The sequence below is a fragment of the Cervus elaphus genome, chromosome 15 (genome assembly GCF_910594005.1).
Source record: "Cervus elaphus chromosome 15, mCerEla1.1, whole genome shotgun sequence".
Lineage (NCBI taxonomy): Eukaryota > Metazoa > Chordata > Mammalia > Artiodactyla > Cervidae > Cervus > Cervus elaphus.
In genome coordinates, this window is record NC_057829.1 from 30,016,192 (window position 1) to 30,038,094 (window position 21,903).

The window sequence follows — 21,903 nt, forward strand, 5'->3', positions numbered from 1 at the left end:
CTCCTTGAGTATGTGTAGTCCTGCTTTGAGAGAAGAAATGACTTTTGAATGTTATCACTCAGTTCAGTAAGTTTTGCCTATGAAAATAACAAAATTATGGATTTTTAATTAAAAATTAAATACTTTGTGTATGTTTACTGAGTTTATTTATACTTTTGTTTTAGTGGTTACCTTTATACTTCCACAATTTCTTATGTTCTTTTATAAGTCTCGTTATTTAAACTTTTACTATCTGGTTTATTTGGTTTTTGAGCTTATATATTTCCTTCTGTGTTTGTCTTTTCTTTCCTTTGTTAGTTACATTATTTCTACTTTCTCCCAATGTAAAATTTGTACATTAGTCTTTCGTCTTTATCCTTATTTTTATTTTAGTCATAGAGGTATATAATGTTTAGCCCCATTTTAAAACTCTAAAAAATTCTTCAGAAAGACTCATGAGTACACAATTCCCTAAATTCTGTGTTGAAACAGTTCTTCTGTAGTCTCAATATATTTAAGGGACACCTTAATTGGACATAAAAATCTTTGATTGACTCTTTCATTGAGATTTCTAAAATTTACTGTTCTAGTGTTGCCTTGCTTTATGTGTTGGTTTTGAAAAGTCTGATACCACTCTAATTATTTTGCCTTTTATATATTATTTGGATGTTTGGAGGATTTTGTCTTTATTCTTGAAATCTAATGGTTTTGCTATGATACATCTCTGGGTTGCTCGTTGTGTGTTGCTAATTTTCCCAGATATCTGATGGGCTCTTTCAGTGTTTAGATTTAGGTCTGTCTTATTTTTCTGAAGTTTCCTGGGATTATAATTTTAAAAATTAATTCCATTTACTAGTACTTCTTTTAGGGATTCAAACAGTGTGAATATTATTACTCCCTTTTCTGTCTTCCTTTTCCATTATTTTTCTCTCTTTTTACTTATTGCATTTTCACTCTCTTAATATTCCTGTCTTTTTCCTTTTTTAGTGTCCCTTATTACATTTTCATTTGAGTTTATTCTTTCTTGAGCAACCTTTGTCTTTTGTCTTCATTCTTGAGTTCAATCCACTCTCTTTTTCTTGTTTTCTTAATTTCTATTAGTTTTTAAATTTCAGTTACATACTAGGTTTTCATATCTTCAAATGCTTTCTTGAGTGTAACTATTTCCTTTTGTGGTACTAAATTATTTTCATTTGCTTCATGGTTGGTTTTCCTTTGTGGAGCTTTCCTTGGCTGATAGGGGCTTCCCAGGTAGCTCAAACAGTAAAGAATCTGCCTGCAATTCATGAGACCTGGCCCTGGGTCGGGAAGACCCTTTGGAGAAGGGCATGGCACTCCATTCTTTCCTGGAGAATTCCATGGACAGAGGAGCCTGATGGTCTCCAGTCCTTGGGGTTGCAAAGAGTTGGACATGGCAGAGCGAGTACTACTTTGACTTTCACTTTCCTTGGTTGATACATGTTGATTTTCACTTTTGATGTTTCCTAGCTATCTGTTGTTGCTGTTCAGTCACCAGTTGTGTCTGACTCTTTGCAACTCTATGGACTGCAGCTCACCAGGCCTCCCTGTCCCTCACCACCTCCTGGAGTTTGTTAGCATCTGTTACTAACAGTTTGCTATCTGTCCCTCTGTCTCTTATTCAGAGAAAGAGAGAGAGAAAGAGTGAGTGTGTTTTTATGGTCCTTTAAATAACTCTTGGTGTAATAGTGCCCTCTTGCATCAGTATGTCAGAGTGCAAATTTGTTAGTAAATTTGTGGAGGCATTGGGAGAGACAGGAGTTGTTTTCAGTGGATTTGTTTTGGATAGGATTAGAGATTATGAGTTCTCCTACTTTGTGCTGTCTTTCTAAACTCTAAAATTTACCCCTTTTGATTCTTATTCTTTTCATGACTCAATTGGCAAAGGGACTTCTTTTTTTTTTGTTTTTTCTTTTTTTCTCCCTTAGAAATTATGTATTTCATAGAATGCCCCTTCATGTTTCTATGCTTTTAAATTCCTCCTCTGATCTATCTGGACACCTATTAAATATTTTCATATTTAGGATGGAGGTCATCTTTCTGACAGTGGTTTTATATTGACCTTAGTCCCAGTTACCAGCTTTCTTCTTAGCCAGTATTTTTTGTCAAACTACCTTTACTCTCCACAAGCCCTCATGGTAGAATGGAGGTGGGCATGAATATAAGAAAATCTTGCAGTGGTGTATGGTGATCCTTCTCCTTTTCCTTGCCGTTATTTTCTACTTTAGGCATTGCTTTTCTCAATTTGTGCTAAGGGCATGTTGTTTGGGTAGATTTATTTTTCTATGCTGGTACTGTAATGTTTCAGAGGAGACAAGACTTACATGGAAACTACTGCTTCAACTACCTGGCATTTCTCAAACTAATTTGTTTTAATTTTATATACCATCTCTTCTTCCCTGCTTGTCTTCACTGTGAAGTTCTAGACTCATTCATTCAAAAAATATTTAAAACATTTTTCTCTGTGTATGTGAAGTCTTCTAGGGGTGCAGTAATGAACAGAGCAGATGTTATTGCTCTCATATATATATATATCATTCCAGTAGAAGAAAGAAAGAAAGTAAAGAAGTATATAATATAATGTTACATAGTGATGGATAGTATGTTTGAAAATAAATACATTAAGCCAGGAAGAAATGACAAGGCTGAGGAGCTTGTAATACTATGTACAATAGTTGATGAAGACCTCTGAAGAAATGTTATTTGAGCAAATTATGTTACAGAACAGTAATGTACATCTCCTTATATTAGCATTTACTTCATGTAAACTCTAAAGATTGCTGTTGTTCAGTTGCTCAGTCATGCCCGACTCTGCGACCCCATGGACTGCAGCATGCCAGACTTCCCTGTCTTTCACCCTGTCCCAGAGCTTGCTCAGACTCATGTCAGCTGAGTCGGTGATGCCATCCAACAATCTCATCCTCTGTCATCCCCTTCTCCTCCTGTCTTCAATCTTTCCCAGCATCAGGGTCTTTTCTAATGAGTTGACACTTCGCATTAGGTGGCCAAAGTATTGGAGCTTCAACTTCAGCATCAGTCCTTCCAGTGAATATTCAGGGCTGATGTCCTTTATGATTGACTGGTTTGATCTCTTTGAGTCCCAGGGGCTCAAGAGTCTTCTCTAACACCACAGTTCAAAAGTGTAAGTTCTTCAGCACTCAGCTTTCTTTATGGTCCAACTCTCACATCCATACATGACTAATGGAAAAACCATAGCTTAGACTGTATAGACCTTTGTTGGCAAAGTAATGTTTCTGCTTTTTAATATGCTATCTAGGTTTGTCATAGCTTTTCTTCTGAGGAGGAAACTGCAGTCTTCATGGCTGCAGTCACCATCTGCAGTGATTTTGGAGCCCAAGAAAATAAAATCTGTCACTGTTTCCATTGTTTCCCCATCTATTTGCCATGAAGTGATGGGACCCAATGCCATGATCTTCGTTTTTCAAATGTTGAGTTTTAAACCAGTTTTTTCACTCTCCTCTTTCACTTCATCCAGAGGCTCTTTAGTTCCTCTTCGCTTTCTGCCATAAGGGTGATATCATCTGCATAGCTGAGGTTACTGATATTTCTCCTGGCAATCTTGATTCCAACTTGTGCTTCATCCAGCCCAGCATTTTTCATGATGTACTCTGCATATAAGTTAAATAAGCAGGGAGACAATATACAGCCTTGACAATATACAGTCCATTATTACATGTCTGGTTCTATTGCTTCTTGACCTGCATACAGATTTCTCAGGAAGCAGGTAAGGTGGTCTGGTATTCCCATCTCTTTAAGAGTTTTCCACAGTTTGTTGCCATCTACACAGTCAGAGACTTTAGCGTAGTTAATGAAGCAGAAGTTGAAGATTTTCTGGAAATTCTCTTGCTTTTTCTGTGATGCAGCAGATGTTGGGAATTTGATCTCTGGTTCCTTTCCATGATAAATTAATTAATTCTAAAAACTCTACAATAGTGTGGTTGTCATGGTATTATTTAACTAGTACAACATAAAAAGACTTAAAGAAAGTACAGCCTCAAATGTTCTATGATTCAGCTGTTTTCTTTCCCTGGTTTGGAGGATTATATTGATAGAGTATTTTCTAAGGAACATCTAATCTATCTTTTTCTTTGAAAACTCCATGTTTTATGGTTGGTCCATCAGAAGGCTTTACTCCCACGTGCATCGATTTTGCTAAGTTGTTTTGATAGAAGGTCTTAGTCTTTCGTTGAAGAATGCACCATAAACAGAATGAATTTGCTATTGCAAAATTGTTACGGACAGCAAGCACTGTGTTTGTGTGTGTGTGTGTGTGTGTGTGTGTGTGTGTGTGTGTTAGTCACTCAGTCGTGTCCAACTCTTTGTGACACCATGGACTGCAGCCCGCCAGACTCCTCTGTCCATGGAATTCTCCAGGCAGGAATAGTGGGGTAGGTTGCCATTTCCTCTTGCAGGTGATCTTCCCCACCCAGGGATTGAACCCAGCTCTCCCGCATTGTGCACAGGTTCTTTACCATCTGAGCTGCCAGGAAAACCCATTAAGTACCATATGAGAATATTTTTATACCAGTTGTGATAGCTTATGGTGAATAGTGTTGGATTTGTGATCTCTAAAGAAGATTTAGCTTTGGGGCCAAGGGACCAGGCTTGATCACGCAAGAGCTTTTGTGTAGCAGAGTTTTATTAAAGTAAGAAAAGAGGCAGAGAAAGCTTCTGACATAGACATCAGAAGGGAAACAGAGAGTGCCCCCCTTGCTGGTGTTAGCAAGGGAGTTATATACTTTTTAATTAATTATTACAGTAAATCAAGAGAATGTCTGAAGTTTGTAAAGATCTTACTATACCCACTCCCATAATTTACGTTTTAAAATAACAGGATTAGCCAGAAGGTTTCAGGAAGGAGAAACTGTCCTCAAGCAGGATACATTGTTGTTATACAATCCAATTTCTTTCTCCAGGGGATCTTCCCGACCCAGGGATTGAACCCCAGTCTCCCGCATTGCAGGCAGACGCTTTACCATCTGAGCCACCAGGGAAGTGGGTTATATAATCCTTAGTACAGAGTTTAAACTGAGTTGTTTGTTGTGTAATCATCAGTTCCGGGTTTAAAGAAAAAAAGCGTTTTATGTGACTTAAGACCAAGGAATGTAGGGGGTGGGGGGAAGGTTTGTCCTTTCCTCCTCCTTGAGAACCCCAGAGCCCTATCTCCGCTTCAAGAGCCCCAGACCCCTTTCTCCTCAGGGATCCCCGGACTTCTTATCAACCTGTCTGGGAATTGACTTTCTCCGTTCTTTCTTATACGAAAGTCGCCTTTTTCATCTCTTCAAGGACGAAAGCCAGGTAAGCGAGTGTCTTACTTTTAGCTTTGGCTCTCAAGAAACTTAGAACCCAGTTCAGAGCCAATTCAAGACTCCTGTGCCATGCATTTCTTTTCCCCTCAATCTTAACCCGTTCTGAGTTATATTTTCCCTCATCCTTTTTCTCAAAGTTTGCCTCATTAATTATGGAGTGTGACTGTGGAGCGTATAAACAACTAAGCAGATGTACAAGTCAGTAGACTGAAGTGCAGGTGCCTCCTCACTTGATTATTTGTATAACCTTAGGGAAGTAGAGAGACTTCCCTGGTGGTTCAGACGGTAAAGCGTCTGTCTACAATGCAGGAGACCTGGGTTCAATCCCTGGGTTGGGAAGATCTCCTGGAGAAGGAAATGGCAACCCACTCCAGTATTCTTGCCTGGAAAATCCCATGGACGGAGGAGCCTGGTAGGCTACAGTCCATGGGGTTGCAAAGAGTCGGACACGACTGAGCGACTTCACTCACAGGGAAGTAGAGCAACCTCTCTGGACTGTAATTTCCACATCTGCAGAATGGGTTTATAGATCAAATGTTTCTTAATATAGAACCGTATTTCCATGGGAAATTACTCAGATGTCCAATATATAAGTCAGATAGTAACATAATGTGTTCAGCCCAATGCCATAGCTGCAGGGAAGCTATTTTGATATTTTCTTAATCTAGATAATATCAGTTACCTTTTGGAATAAAAAAGTATAACTTTATTTCACTATAACCAAGTTTTATATTTTGCTGCAGTCTCCCTTTTTCCCATCTTCATAAAGATTTTGAGTTTCTCTGTGATGGAATAGAAGTCTTAAGAATAATGAGTAGGTATTTCATTATTCCAGAGGAGTGGTTTTTTATTTTAACATGCATCAGAGTCACATAGGGGCCTTGTGAAAACACAATTTGCTGTATGCATCCCACAGTTTCTCTTTCAATAGGTCTAGGTTCGGACCAATAATTTGCATTTTTAAGGAAGTTCCAGGTGATACTGAAGCTGCTGATTCGGGAATTACATTTTGAGAATTACTGTCCTATATCTGTTAAAAATGCATTTTAGTCAGTTTCCTTATTTTAAAAATTATGTCAGATCATGTAACTTGATAACAGCCAAGACAAGTAATGTATAATATAATATGTAAAATAATATTTAAATAATATGCAAAGCTTCTAATGTCACAAAGCTGTCATATCTAGCAACAAGGGCTTTCCATACCTTTTTGATGACTTGTACTACTGTTATGAGTGGATAGATACCAATCCAGCAGCAATCTGTGTTGGCTTCAGCTATAAAGCAGTTATTCAAGTCTAAAAGCAATCTTCTCCTATTGACGTGCTGGAGACACCTAAGAAGAAAATGTCAGGGTCAATATAAGTGCATTTACTGACAGTTTAGCTCTTTGCTATGTCACAGAAGATGGGTTGAAATTTGGCTTTTATCAAAAATAGAAACACCGACCACTTAGGATGATAAAGCAATAGCTTTCAGCTTAGTCATTTATAAAACAGTACTTTTATAGAAATAAGCAAGCAGTTGTTTATTTTTATGTAGTTTCATCTTCATCATTTCTAAACTCAGATTTAGAGCAACTATGTCCAGTAGTAATGGAGAGAAATCACTAGTTTGCATTAAAGTAACAACAGAGGATCACCTCAAGACAAAATATAACCAAAAGGAACAACCATCTCGCCGTAGGTTCTTACAGATCACTTGTGTTCTCTATCCTTTCTGTTCAGAGCCTGATCTATGTATTTCATAAACTTTAATCTTAGAATTTTTTATTTTTTAATTTTTCATTAAACCCTCAATTCGTTACATGAATCAGCAGTTGTAATAAGTTGCATTTCTAGCTCACTAAGACCTGTCAGTTTCTGGATGAAAGGGACTCCCTCTTCACAAAACCCCTCCAATCTTTTTTAAAACAACACTTTTGATATGTACATATGTTTTATGTTATTTAATACTTCCAAAAGTATTTTAAAATCAGGTATGAAAACAAGAAAAATGTCTATAACCATGTAGTTAAACACAATGTGATCTATCTATGCAATGTGGTATTATTTGCCAGTGAAAGGAATCAGTGTACTATATTCATTCTATACTCTGAGTAAACTTCATAAATGTTATGCTAAGTAAAAGAAGCCAGGCATAAAAGATCACATAATGTATGATTCCATTTTTTGAAATATCCAAAATAGGTAAATTCACGAAAACAGAAAACAGATTGGTAGTTGCCTGGAGCTAGGGGCTGTGAAGAACTGAATCACTGGAAAAGACCCTGAAACTGGGAAAGATTGAAGACAGGAGGAGAAGGGGATGACAGAGGAGAAGATGGTTGGATGGCATTACCAACTTGATGGACTTGAGTTTCAGGAAGCTCCTGGAGCTGGTGATGGGACAGGGAAGCCTGGTGTACTATAGGCCGTGGAGTTGCATAGAGTCGGACACAACTGAGCTGAGCTGAGGGGCAATGTAGAGTTACTTTTTAATGGGTATGGGATTTCTTTTTGGGAGTGATGAAAATGTTTTGAAACTAGATAGAGGTGATGGTTGTACAACACCGTGACACCAGGTGACATTAAATTGGTCACCTTAGAATGGTTAGTTTTATTTTATGTAAATTTCACCTCAATTAAGAAAAAAATCGGGTAACTTAAAACCTAACTGAATTCCAGAATTTTTGACATCGAAGGGCTTCTCAAGATCATCTACCCATTCTCCTGTCATGAAGAAACTGAAGTTCTTTAGGACTCTCACTCAAATATTTAAATGTAGCTTGTCCAAAACATAGACCAGAATTTGAAATGTCTGAATTTCTAATCCAGCCCCTTTTTTAAAGGTGTGACTTGCTGCTTTTTTATCTTTTATCATTTTAGATATTTTAGGTGAAATACTACTCCACTTGTTACTTGTGCTTTAAAATAACAACGAAGAAACATAGCTTCATTTGTGCTACTTACAAAAAATGCAGGAATAGCAGGTGTTTGTTTTAGTCATTTGCCAAAAAGCAGGCCAGAGCTTGAGTTGAAAGAGGGTTATTCTCTGCAGTACATGAAAGAAGGCACCCTGTATTTTAATGCTAGTCCACAATTGCCTGATTTGTGAACCCTGTGGTTCTACCATTATTATGATTCATTTCTAAAAATTCAGAAGTATTAAATTTTTCTTAGCTTTTTACCACCGACAATTTTTATGTTTCCAACATAGAAGAATATTCACGGTATAAAAACTAAATGTCCCTGCCTACCTTATGGTGACTAGAGGCTCTGTTTTCAGCCATTATCCTCAGAGGCACCTAGGGAGAAATATTGAGTGGGACTAAAGGGTATAGACAGAGAGCAGCAACTGCTAATGCAGCATAACTTGTATCCTTTGAAACTGAGTTTTATACTCACATGTAGGTAGATAACTTGCCTTGATTTAGTTCTTATAGTTATATGTTCTTATATGTTATATAAGTTATATATAGTTATATGTTCTTATTTCAGGGGAGGACACCAGAAAATACAGTTTACCCTTGATCAGTGTGGGAGTGTAGTGGTGCCATCATCCTGTGTAGTCAGAAACCCACATATAATCAACTATATTGCAATAAAAATTTTAAAAAGAGAAAAGCCCTGTGTGTCACTTTAAAGTTACCCTCCACATCCATCCATAAGCATCCACAGATTCAACCAACTCGGGATCATGCAGTACTTTCACATGTATTACTTAGGGAAAAAAAATGTACCCGAGCTGTTAAAACTTTTGTTGTTGAGGATCAACTGTATATAGTTTTCTTCTGTCTAAGCTCACTTTATCATTAGTTTCTTCGTGCTGTTCATTCTTAGGAGGAAGCTACCTCTCATTATCATCCTGTATTGGATTTCCTATTAATTTTTCTCTCCAATGTTCCTTTTATCACAGTGGCATTTTTACTTGGTAGTTTGTATTTCCTTCTTTTCCTTCAGTCCAGGGGTCAGCAAAATATGTCATTTGGGCCAGATTTGGCTCACTGACTGTTCTGGTGAATAAAGTTTTATTGGAACATAATCATTCTCATTTTTTGTGTTATTGTATATACCTGCATTAGTATTAAAACAGCAGAATTGGGTGGTTGCAACAGAGATCACAAATCTAAAATATTTACTATTAGGACTTAAAACATGTGCCAGTCTTTGGTTTTGTTGTCCAAGTAGAAGGTGAAGAATAGATTCTACAGAATGAATAAATAAAACCAGCAAATGAGAGGATATGGGGAAGTATAATAGAATTTGTACTTAAGTTAGTTAGAAGCTCTGTGTGGTCAGTAGAAAAGTTTCTTGAAGGTGAATCATCAGAGAAAATGTAGAAAAGATAGATTCCTGTCATACTTACAGGTTTTGATGGCATGTCAGAAATGAGGTGTATTGTTTAGGAAATGAGCTGTTTAAGGTTTTTGAGCAAAGGAGCTTTGCCAAAACAGGATACTGTTGCAGTAATGTTTACAAGCCAAATGAGGATTGTATTAATGGAAAATTAATACTGATGTATTAATGAGAAAGAGCATATTTGTAAGAATTTCTAGAGATAAAATTGATAGGCCATTTGATTTGAGAACAAAGTTAATAATTCTCAAACTTCATTGAGCAGGAAATTGGAAAATTATTTATATGTATTTTGGAGATGAACTGATTTTTATGGAAGGTTTAAGTTAATGGAGAAGGATTATAACATTATATAGTGTAAGAAACAAAATTGTTTATTAGGAACCAGCGATACCAAAGTTATTAGGGAATCTCAGCCAAAGGCAGTTTTTCATTGGCCTTATTTTACCAATGAAATTGTAGCCTATCCCATTTCCATCATCTAATTAGGGTCCATCTCTTTATAAAATCCTCTTTCCTTTGGTCTCCAGAATTCCACCCTTACACTCAGATTTACTTCTATTGTCTCACGCAGAGTATATTACTGACATTTTCTAAATACTCTGAATCATGCCCAAGAAGGGCTTTAGCTCTCTCAAATAAAAATTCTTATCACATTATTTCCTTCAACTAAAGCCATGTTTTGCAGACTCTGTACTGAGATACTCCATGATCCTGCTGCAGCATATTCAAGAGTTCTGTAGGGTATTTTGTATCAGGGTAATGCATAGTCTCAACATCAGATTGTGATGCATTGCTTTGGGATGATGTCCTATGGGAATGGTTGCTGTGGTTTTAAAAAAAATCCTGAAAATCAGAATAGTGCAGAATAGTAAATGAGAGTTTCACTATTCAGTTAGAATCCAAGGCTTGAAGAGTTGTGCAGTACCCATGAGCACCATATCCCATTAGTAAGTGTGGTGGTTTTTGAATGAAGTAAGAAAAACTTTTCAGTTTATCTGTATTCTTTTTTCAAACCATGTAATAAACTGTTAAGATTATCAGTAGTTATTAAGTTGTTCAGACCTGCCTCTTATCAAACGTAGAACTGTTAGATATTTCTTAGGGCACCATGAAAAAGTTGTTCACTAAGGGTGTTGCAAACTGAGAAAGTTCAGATTCTTTGAACTAAAGAGTTGTCCAGCTCTAAAATAAATATACTCTTCCTTTAGCATGTGAAAATGCATCAGTCCTTTTATTTCTCTTTCTAAAACTGCATTTCATAGAGGCACAGATGTAGAAAACAAACTTTGTGATACCAGGTGGGAAAGGGGGAAAGGATAAATTGGGAGGTTGAGATTGACGTATACACACTACTGTCTATAAAATAATTAATAAGCACCTACTGTGTACAATCCCCTGAAGGAGGGAATGGCAACTCATTCCAGTATTCTTGCCTGAAGAATCCCATGGATTGTGTAGTTTGGTGGGCTACAGTCCATAGAGTCACAAAGAGTTGGACTCTGAGCAACTATGCATTCATGCACTGTATACCACAGGAAACTCTACTTAATCTGCTATAATGATGTATATGGGGAAAGAATATGAAAGAATGTGGATTCATGTATAACTAGTTCACTTTATTGTACATCTGAAACTAACACAGCATTATAAATCAGCTATACTCCAATAAAAATTTAAAACAATAATAGATGGAAAAAAATAGCATTTCAGTTACATGGGATTTTATGTAGAGTCTCAATAAAAATTTAATCAGATATTTTAAAATTATCTGTCCACTGTGCTTTGTGCTATAGCAAACATAATAAAGTACTCTTAGCCTTAAGTTTACAATCAAGTTAGGGAGGTAAGACAAATGTAAATTGCTTAAATTATTAAGTAAAATAAATACTCTTGGTTATTTATTTTATAGTATATATTATGGAGGTTCAAAGAAGAAAGAGTATATCTGTTGGTAGGAATGCAGTATGACTTTGTGGGATGAATGTTCAATTTAAAATGGACCTTGATGGAGGGGTAAAATTCCAACAGGTAGAGATGGTGGATATTTCAAACCGAAAAAAAAAAAAAATCACGTAATGACTGAGATTTATTTTGGGGGAAGCAATTCATTCTATATGATTGAAGGAAGGACATACCTTGTAAATAGAGGTTACAGCTGATATGCTCTGGAAGTTGGGATATTATTGTGGAGAGCTTTGAATGCTGGGGTGTGAGACATTTGGATTTAATTTACTAGTAAAAGAAGACTGATTGGGGTGATTAATCTGTCAGCAGGATATAGAATGATTAAATCAAGGAGAGATAGGAGGCAAGGAGCTTTTGGAAAGGGAATGATGGATTTTGTTTTATGTATTTGTATTTCAAAGGAAATACCAAGCTTTATATCCAAGTTTAAAGGCATATTTTTGAGCAGCATTATAACTAAGGGCTATAAAATGGAACTCAACATTAATAGAAAAATAAAACTTTGTAATGCTCTTGATATTACTGCAGAAATAATGTTAATAGAATGTTAATATGTGTGGAGTGCATGCTTCATGCCAGGCATTATATGAAGCATTCGTTTAATTTTCACAACAACCTTAATAGGCATTAGTATTCCCATTTTTTAGATAAAAACCTAGGGAAGTTACATAGCTCGGGTCACATAATAAGTACTAAGACTAGCAAACTGTCTAAATTAAGTATACTAGTTTGTTTAACCTCTGGCGCTGAGAATTGAGTGAATCCATCTCAGATTTTGACAAATAATTATTATTTGGCTTAGGTATGGCTTCTCTTTTATTATTTTATTTTCCCCTATCATTCCTGATCTCTCCTAATTCTTCACTCTGTGGATACTCCAATGTGTTTGATATGTGTCTTGCATGCTTGAAAAATGAATCATGATGTTTTAGATGTGTGCACGTGTGTGTTTATTGTACACAGTATGTAAAAGGATGAACTATACACAATCTGATGCATATTTTTCTAGTGTATTACTTTATATCTTTGTATAATAGTATGTATTCACAACACTTTCTGTGTCTTTTTCCCTAGAAAGGGTCTTTCAGAATGCTTCACATTTCCTTTTACTTTCAGCAAAGCTGTGGTAAACATCCTTGCATGTATCTCCCTGAAATCCACGTTCTTTCTACTATTGCTTCCTCCTATTATATGCTTTTGGAGGTGTTTATTTCGTATGGAAGAAAACCTGACATCTTTTCACCTGTTCATGTTTTTTTAATCCTGAAAAAGATTAATATATATGTGGAATGAGTGATTTTATTTATGCTTCCAAAAGGAGCCAAAAGGCAGGAAGAACTAGGTGAATTATCCTAATATTCCATCGTTGGATTACATTTAGTCAGTGGTAACATAAGCTTTACAGCATCACTAATATATTTTTTCTGACTTTCTTCTTTAAGTGATTCTTTTCCTGTCATTGCTATGAAGTAGTGCATATCATAACATTGTAATTGTAAACAGTTTATACATCATCATAATGTTTGTCGAAGTCAGTATTTTACTTACAATCGTATAGGAACTGTGCTTTGTAATAATTCATACTTGATTGTCACACTCCTACAAGGAAATACATTTTATACTCTAGGAGATTTGCAGAACACGTAGGACCCATTAAAAGAAAGAAAACATGCTGTATGATTTTTGTGGGGGTTTTTTGGCTTCTTATTTATTCATTTTCTCAACTAGTCTTGACTAGTGTTACTATGGCACTTTCATTATGGTGTGGAAAACAGACTAATTATGTTCTTTAAAACAGGCAACAGTCGTACATCTTGAGATACAGCATCTGGTACTCTCAGCCATCCCTCATCAGTGCTAGTCTCCGTTTGGTAGGACTTCTAGTTGTCCAAATATTTTTATGTTATTGTATATCTTCTTCTTCTTTAAAATATTTATTTATTTATTCTTGGCTGCGCTGGGTCTTCATTGGGATGTGAAGACTTTCCTTGCGGCGAGCGGGAGCTATTCTGGTGGCTGTGCACAGGCTTGTTATTGCAGTGGCTTCTCTTATGTGGAGCACAGGCTCTGGGGCGGGGGCCGGGGCGGGGCAGGGGGTGGTTTCAGTAGTTGTGGCTTGTGCAGTCTCGGTCATTGTGGCTCAGGGGCTTAGGTGTTTGTTCCATGGCTTTTGGATCTTCCTGGACCAGAAATCAAACGTTTGTCCCCTGCATTGGCAGGCAGATTGTTAACCACTGGACCACCAGGGAAGTCCCTCTTTTAAAGAGTTTATATCAAGAGAATAATCAAACTACTTCACCAAAATTTGAAAAATAAAAACATGAAAATCATCCATAATTTTTCTACTGAAATTTGACCATATTTGCTTTTGGAGTATTCCCTACTAGATTTCTTTTCCTATTGATATAATATAGTTTATAACCATATTTTGCATATACTACTTGTATAGCTTATGTTTCATTTAACACTTGTGTGGCATAAACATTTTCCACTTTGCCGCTTTGTTTCATAATTATCCTTTTTATTATCTTCAAAGTATTCTCTAGAATAGCATTATCCAGTGGAAATACAATAAAACTCACATAATTTAAAATTTTCTAGTAGAGACATTGATAATGTAAAAAGAAACAAGTAAAATTAATGTTAACAGTATATTTAACTTCAAATATCTAAAATAATTATCATTTCAACACATATTCATATGAAATTATTAATTATATTTTTAACCTTTTTTTCTTTGAAATTGGTATCTGCTTTACATTTGTAGCACAGCACAGTCACTAAATTGTCAATAGTCAAAATGAAACATAGCCGTACCAAAACAATAAAAATGTGTTTAATACAAGAATATATTTCATTCCTTCCATTTTGAAATTTCAAAAAAATTAAATTAAAAATTCAGTTCCACAGTCACAGTAACCACATTGCATATGCTCATTATCGACATGTGGCTTCTTACATTTAAATTAAAATTAAATAAAATTTGAAATTCAAGTCTTCAATTGCACTAGCCACATTTTAAATGATCCACAGCCAAATTTAGAATGGATGTATATGCCAGTTCTTACTTGACTACTTGTTCCTCTATTATTGAATATTTATGTTTAAGTCACATGTATAGTATACTGATATGTTCCCCAATGAATATTTTCCATATTTTGAATTATTTACTTAAGGTAGACCTTAGAATTATTGCATCAAAGAGCATGAATTTTATAGTTCATCATATTTTCAATTTATTTTCTTCGAAAAGTGTCAGTTGTACTCCCATCAGCAGTATTAATATAGTAATTTCAGCAGCCTTTCTTCATCATTAAGTTACTACAATGCTTTTATATTCTATGTATTTTTTGTTAATTTAACTATAGTTGATTTACAATATTACACTAGTTTCAGGTGTACAACATATTGATTCTGTTTTTTAATAGATTTATATTTCATTTAAGTTATTGAAAATGATGGCTCTATTTTCCTGTGATGTACAGTGTATATATTTACACCCTATTTATTTTACACGTAGTAGGTTGTATCTCTTAATCCCATACTGCCATCTTGCTCTGCCCTACTTCTGGTAATCACAGTTGTTTTTTTATATCTATGAATTACTACATTCATATGTGATAATAAAAGGTATCTTTCTCTGTCTGACTTATTTCATTAAGTATAATACACTCTAGGTCTGTCCATGTTGTTGAAAATGGCAGAATTTCATTCCTGTTTATGGATGAGTAATCTTTATCCATTCATCTTTTGATGGACATTTAGTTACTTTCAGCTGCTTTGAGCTTTGGAGTGTTTTTATCATTTTGAATTAGTGTTTTTGGTTTCTTTGAATATATGTTCAGCACTGGAATGGCAGGATCATATGGTAGTTATATTTTTAATTTTATTAAAATTTTAATTTTTTGAGAAACCTCCATACTGTTTTATGTAGTGGCAGTACTAATTTTCATTCCCACCAACAATGTCCAGTTGTTCTTTTACTCCACATTTTTGCAAATATCTATTATTTATAGACTTTTTGATGACAGCCCTTTTGACAGTTATGACATGATATCTCATTGTGGCTTTGATTTGCATTTCTCTAATGATTAAGAATCTTTTCTTGTGCCTATTGGTCATCTGTATATCTTCTTTAGAAGTGTCTACTCAGATCTTCTGCCCATTTTTTAAATTGGATTGCTTATTTTTTTGATACTGAGGTATATAGACTGTTTATATAACATTTTGGATATTAACCCCTTATTGGTCATTTTATTTACAAACTTCTCTCGTTCCATAGATTGTGTTTTTATTTTGTTGATGATTTCCTTTGCAGTACAAAAGCTTTTAAGTTTAATTATTAAGTTCCATTTGTTTACTTTTGCTTTTATTTCCTTTGCTTTAGGAGACAGATCCCCCCAAATTGCAATAATATCTGTCAAAGAGTATTTCACCTCTGTTTTTCTCTAGGAGTTTTATGGCATCCAGTCTTACATTTAGGTTTTAGGTCTTTAATACATTCTGCATTTATTTTTGTATATGATGTTTGAGTATGTACTAATTTCATTCTTCTACATGTAGCTGTCCAGTTTTGCCAGCACCACTCATTGAAGAGACTCTCTTTTCTCCATTGTTTATTCTTGTCTCCTTTCTCATAGATTAAACATAATTCATGAGTTTCTTTTGGGCCCTCTGTTCCTGTCCATTGATCGATGTGTCTCTTTCTGTGTCAGTGCTATACAGTTTTGATGACTGTAGCTTTGTAGTATAGTCTGAAGTCAGGGACCATGATTCTTCCAGCTCTCTTATTCTTTCTCATAATTGCTTTGCCAATTTGGGGTCTTTTATAATTCCATATAAATTTTAGGATTATTTGTTCTTGCTCTATAGAAGATGCTTTGAGTTGTCTGATAGAGATTGCAATGAATCTATAGATTGCTTTTAGTGATATGGACATTTTAAAATCATTTTAATTCTTCTATTCCATGAACATGGAATATCTTTCCTTTATTGTGTGTGTATTATCTTCATTTTCTTTCATCAGTGTTTTATAGTTTTCAGAGTATAGGTCTTTCACCTCCTTGGTTAAGTTTATTTGTAGGTCTGTTATTTTTTATGTGATTTTAAATGAGCAGTTTCTTTTCTTTTCTTTTATTATTTTAAACACTGCAGTTCCTTACACTCCCCCATATTTAAGCTACCATGAGAAATCCTCAGAGTGGCTGACTAACAAATCTGCATACTTGGGATTTCCAAATTTTATGTCTGGCTCTGATAAAAAATGATTCTTTGGCTCTGCCTTGGCCTTCCCCATTCTTTTTCTCCTGCCTTTTTGTGCTGCTTCAGTTTTCATTTTAATGGATAAAATTGTCTCACTTCACTTTGAATTCTGATTAATATTAGCCAGTAGGCTCTACTTTGCTTTTCATTGTTCTTATGGCCAAAGAGTAGCAGCACTAACTGTTGTGCTGACTGAAATTCCTAACTAGAATTTTACAAGAGTTTTGTTGATTCTATAGAGTGTTTTTCTAAACTATAGCTCTCTAAACTATTGGTCTGTTTTTATTACAAACCTGTTACTTGAAAAAAAATTTATACTGGCACTGTTTTTATTTTTGGTGATATTATACTCTGAAACATGTGGCTTAGCAATGGATATAAATCAAGAAAGAAAAATTATGGTTGGCATCAATTTTAAGTCTTTGCACTTTAACAGAGCACAAATCCAAAATTGCTCAAATACTAAATATTTGCTTAAAGAGAAACAAGAAACATTCAAAAATGGAATTAATTTGAATTTTGAATTTACCTCAATTAAAAACTAACTTTTTTTTTGTATATTCTTTGTAAAATTGACAAAATGGAATTTATGCTGTCCACATCACAATGCTCTTATGTTGCACTTTAAAGTTAAACACACATACAACATACACACATTTGGAATGAGGCCAAATTTAGACTCCAGGGGCATACTGTTCTGTACCTTAAATTACAATCAGATGTATTTTAGCACAGATCAAATTTTCAGTCTGAAGTTGGTGAGAAGCCTAATTATTTGACCAGGTTACTATTTATGTAGACCATTCTATGACTGTCTGTGGTTAATCCACAGCTGGCAGAGTGCTAACTGGGAGGTTTTTATTTCATGCTGAAACAGTTTGGGGAGAATTAGCAGGAGGGGAGAGTTTTAAACTCTCCTCATTAAATGAAAGACTAAAGAGCAAATACATCCATATTACTATGGAGACAAGATGCTATATACACTGTTCATCATAATTCTCCAAGTGACAAAAATAGCAAAGCAACTTGAATGCTCATAGTTTGCAAGTGACATTGTATTTCATTAAAAAATGAAGATGAAAAGATTAAATGATATTACCTAATAATAAATGATGTTACCTTTCTGAACAGTTGAATATTGATAAAGAATAGGGATTGGGTGGGGAGAGAGGTGGGAGGGGGGATTGGGATGGGGAATACATGTAAATCCATGGCTGATTCATGTCAATGTATGACAAAAACCACTACAATATTGTAAAGTAATTAGCCTCCAACTAATAAAAATAAATGAAAAAAAAAAGAATTAATGGATTAGAATTTTAAATGAGAAAATTTTGTGTTATTTTGATCAGAAAACATATTTCTTATAATTTCATTAGCAATACTTTAGTAAGAGATAATTATTATAAAGTTCTGTCTAAATACTTCAAGAATTTTAAGGGAAAGATACCCTTCAAAATTATACCCCAGTACACATGACTCCTGCCAGAAAGTTGATTTTTTAATGTTCAAAATCTTACTTTCTCTTTAAACTGTTTGAGTTTGCAAGAGGGATGTAGTTAGTCTCTCAATTATAAGTGAGTATTTCAATAGCTGTTTTGTAACTTAAGGTAACTCTTCTTCTCTAATGAAATGGCACATATTAAGCATACAGTACTCATATGATAAACTTTTCTCCTGATCAAATGCTACTGATCAAAAGCAGTTTCCTGCTTTGCATTTTATAATTGCATTTTTAAGGTTTATATTGTAGAGGCTGGGCTTCCCTTGTGGCTCAGCTGGTAAAAAATCTGCCTGCAATAAGGGAGACCTGGGTTCAATCCCTGGGTTGGGAGATCTGCTGTAGAAGGGAACATCTACCCATTCCAGTATTCTGGCCTGGAGAATTCCAGGACTGTATAGTCCATGGGATTGCAAAGAGTCAGATGGGACTGAATGTCTCTCACTTTCACTTGTAGAGGCTTTTGTATTATGTATGTTGTTGGTGGTGTTAAGTTGCTCAGTCATGTCCAATTCTTTGTAACTCTCGTGGACTGTAGTATGCCAGGCTCCCCTGTCCTTCACTGTCTTGTGGAGTTTGCTCAGATTAATGTCCATTGAGTTGGTAATGCTGCCTAACCATTTCATCCTCCACCAATCCTTTCTCCTTTTGCCTTCAATCTTTCCCAGCATAAGGGTCTTTTCCAGTGAGTCAGCTTTTCATATAAGATGGCCAAAGTATTCAAGCATCAGCTTCAACATTAGTCCTTCCAATAAATTCAAGGTTAATTTCTTTTAGGATTGACTGATTTGATCTCCTTGCATTCTATGGGACTCTCAAGAGTCTTCTCCAGCACCACAATTTGAAAGCATCAATTCTTTGGAGCTCAGCCTTGTCTGTGGTCCAACTCTCAGATCCATTCATGACTACTGAAAAAACCATAGCTTTGACTATACAGACTTTTGTTGACAAAGAGATGTCTCTTGTTTTTAATATGTTGTCCAGGTTTGTCATAAGTTTCCTTCCAGGGAGTATCTTTTAATTTCAAGGCTGCAATCACCATCCGCAGTGATTTTGGAGTCCAGGACAAAAAATCTGTTACTTGCTATGAAGTGATGGGACCAGATGCCATGATCTAAGTTTTTTGAATGTTGAGTTTTAAGCCAACTTTTTCACTCTCCTCTTTCACCCTCACCAAGAGGCTCTTTAGTTCCTCTTCACTTTCTGCCATCAGAGTGATATCATCTGCATATGTGAGGTTGTTGATATTTCTCCTGGCAGTCTTGATTCCAGCTTGTGATTCATCTGTATTTTGTATCAATTTCTTGTATTCCCACTGAGAATGATTCTGTGGAGATAGCATTTCTAATTTCTTCTCCTTTTTTTCTTTACCCAGGGTTTTTTCCTCACAGTTTCCCCAGAGTCAGTTTTAAAAGTGGCTCACCATGCTTCTGAAAACAACAGAATTTTCACTTTGAATCTGTCTGCACCATTTATTAGTCAGTTCTACAAGGAATCATTGATGAAAGTTATGCCTTTTGTTGACATACTGTTTGGAAACGAGGTGGTGAGTAATTTTTTAAATAGAAGTACCTCTCTTTTGGTTTATGTTTGTGTATATGTTTAGAAATACATAAATAAAAACTTGAATATCTGCATAAGTACACTTGAGAATTACACAGTAAAATGACCTCAGTTTGGTCCACTATAGTTCATTATTTTCAGTATTTCCTTCAGAATATACTAATATTTTACATAATAAGCAATTAGTCTTTTAAAGAATTTGGTTATTCAGGTTTGTTATTTACACATGGTAACATTCACTCCTATGAGCTCCTATAACATTTCTAAGAGCTTTTGCAAATGCATACCTGTTATATGACTTGTAAGCATAAGCAAGATAAAAAACATTTTCATCATCTTTGTCGGTCAAGCCTTCCCCTCATCCTTAGCCCTTAACATAAACTGTTTTCTGACCTGTAAAATAATGTTTTCCTTTGAAACGTTCATGGATTAAGGTAAGTGATATCTAGCTAAAATAAATGTTTTATGAAGTTAAGTACATTTTCAAAGTCTTGAGTCAGTTTAATAAATTATGACTATATGGTTGTATATTGTAATTTGTAGTTAAATGTGTTTATTTATAGTATTATTTTTGCTAATATTGTCTGTTATATTTGAAGGTGATGAAAGGAAATTTCATTTAAATATTACAGCTTTTATTTTTTTATCAAGATTATAATTTCTTTCATTCAAAATTAGTGAAAAACAATTTTTTTTTCTTATTTAATATTCATACCTTCTGTCTTGTAGACTGTAAACATCCATAAATACTTGTGGACTATAAAAATCCTTGAAATAACCCTCCAGTTCCCTTTCCCATCGGATCTAAACCCTGGTCTCGGTGGTCGTAAGAGGAGGAATAGCAGTACTGAAACTGTGCTCGTCGTGTGTGCTGTAGAGCATGTGGGCTAGTTTCAGACAAGGCTGAATGAGAAAAAAAAAAGAAAAAAAAAAAATCCTTGAAATAGAAAAAAAGGAGACTTTTGCTATATCTTCCTATTATGAATGTGTGAAGTTGTGTGAATTACCTCAGCAGTCCATTCTGATTCAGATTCTATGATTCTAACTTAGTTTGATTATACTCATCAATTTTGTATCTAAATAAAATAACTATATTGTCTGCCTAGAATAACATAAAATTTGACTTGAAAGTAACTTGTGGGTTATTGGTGTGGAAGTCATATGGTGTGAATATCTTCAAAGGGCGTTTAGCCAATTGAAGGACATGCTACATTCTTAATGATTAACAAACTGACATAATGGCAAGAAATAGTGGTAAAAACCTTGATCTCCTAGGTATCTGCTAGAGGTCTCATTTGACTGAAATCTTGTTTTAGATTTTCCATATTGTCAATGTTATTTTCTAGGTACAGGAAGCTCTTCAGAAAAGGGCTATTCTAGACTCTTTAAATAACATTAAAGAATCTGTTTAATAGAGAATGAATGTAAAAATTGTTTTAACTGCTTAGAAATATAGGCAGAGTCATTGTCTGTTTTTATAGAATTAGGTGTTCTCATTATCACAAAGTAAGTTGATAGGTGGGTTATAACATGTTGTGTAGTTTTACCTAAGAGAGGTGTTGCCCCTTGAAAAGAAGAATTTGTATTGATCGAGACATGTAAGAAGGAAGAGGAAGAAAGTTCAGGACAATGAGCTACATTTATTTGCCATAAAATGTTCTTTCATTTGTCATAAGCCTTTTTAAAATTCCAGCACTAAATATCTTTAAAAGTTAAAAGTCCAAAACAAAATATGATAGCACAATAAACAAATGCAATGTTTATTTCAAATAAACACATCATACTTTGTGGTTTTCATTGTGATCTACTTAAGTATTTTAACTGCATTTTCCAATATGTTTGCAGTCTGAATGTATCTGCTGTCTAAAGTTAATTCTGTTAAATGTTGTTTTCCCAAAATTTTTCTTTTGTTTCTAATTTGGTTTAATTTGGAGAAAGAACATTT

The 21,903-nt window shown here is 34.9% G+C and overlaps 1 protein-coding gene and 1 non-coding gene across 8 annotated transcripts in view; both read left to right on the top strand.

Annotated features, from left to right (window-relative positions):
* The window catches only part of ADK (adenosine kinase), a 551,078-nt gene that overhangs the window by 364,533 nt on the left and 164,642 nt on the right, over window positions 1-21,903 (top strand). For 4 of the 7 annotated variants that reach the window (XM_043925032.1, XM_043925033.1, XM_043925034.1 and 1 more), the window contains exon 7: window positions 19,771-19,941. The exons of the other annotated variants lie outside the window; for them this stretch is intronic. In XM_043925032.1, coding sequence (XP_043780967.1) covers window positions 19,771-19,941 — 171 coding nt within the window. The remainder of the gene's footprint in view (window positions 1-19,770; window positions 19,942-21,903) is intronic. 7 annotated transcript variants of the gene reach the window in all.
* On the top strand, window positions 20,736-20,861 carry LOC122709759. The gene has a single exon (XR_006345721.1). It is a non-coding gene; the product is annotated as a small nucleolar RNA SNORA61 (small nucleolar RNA).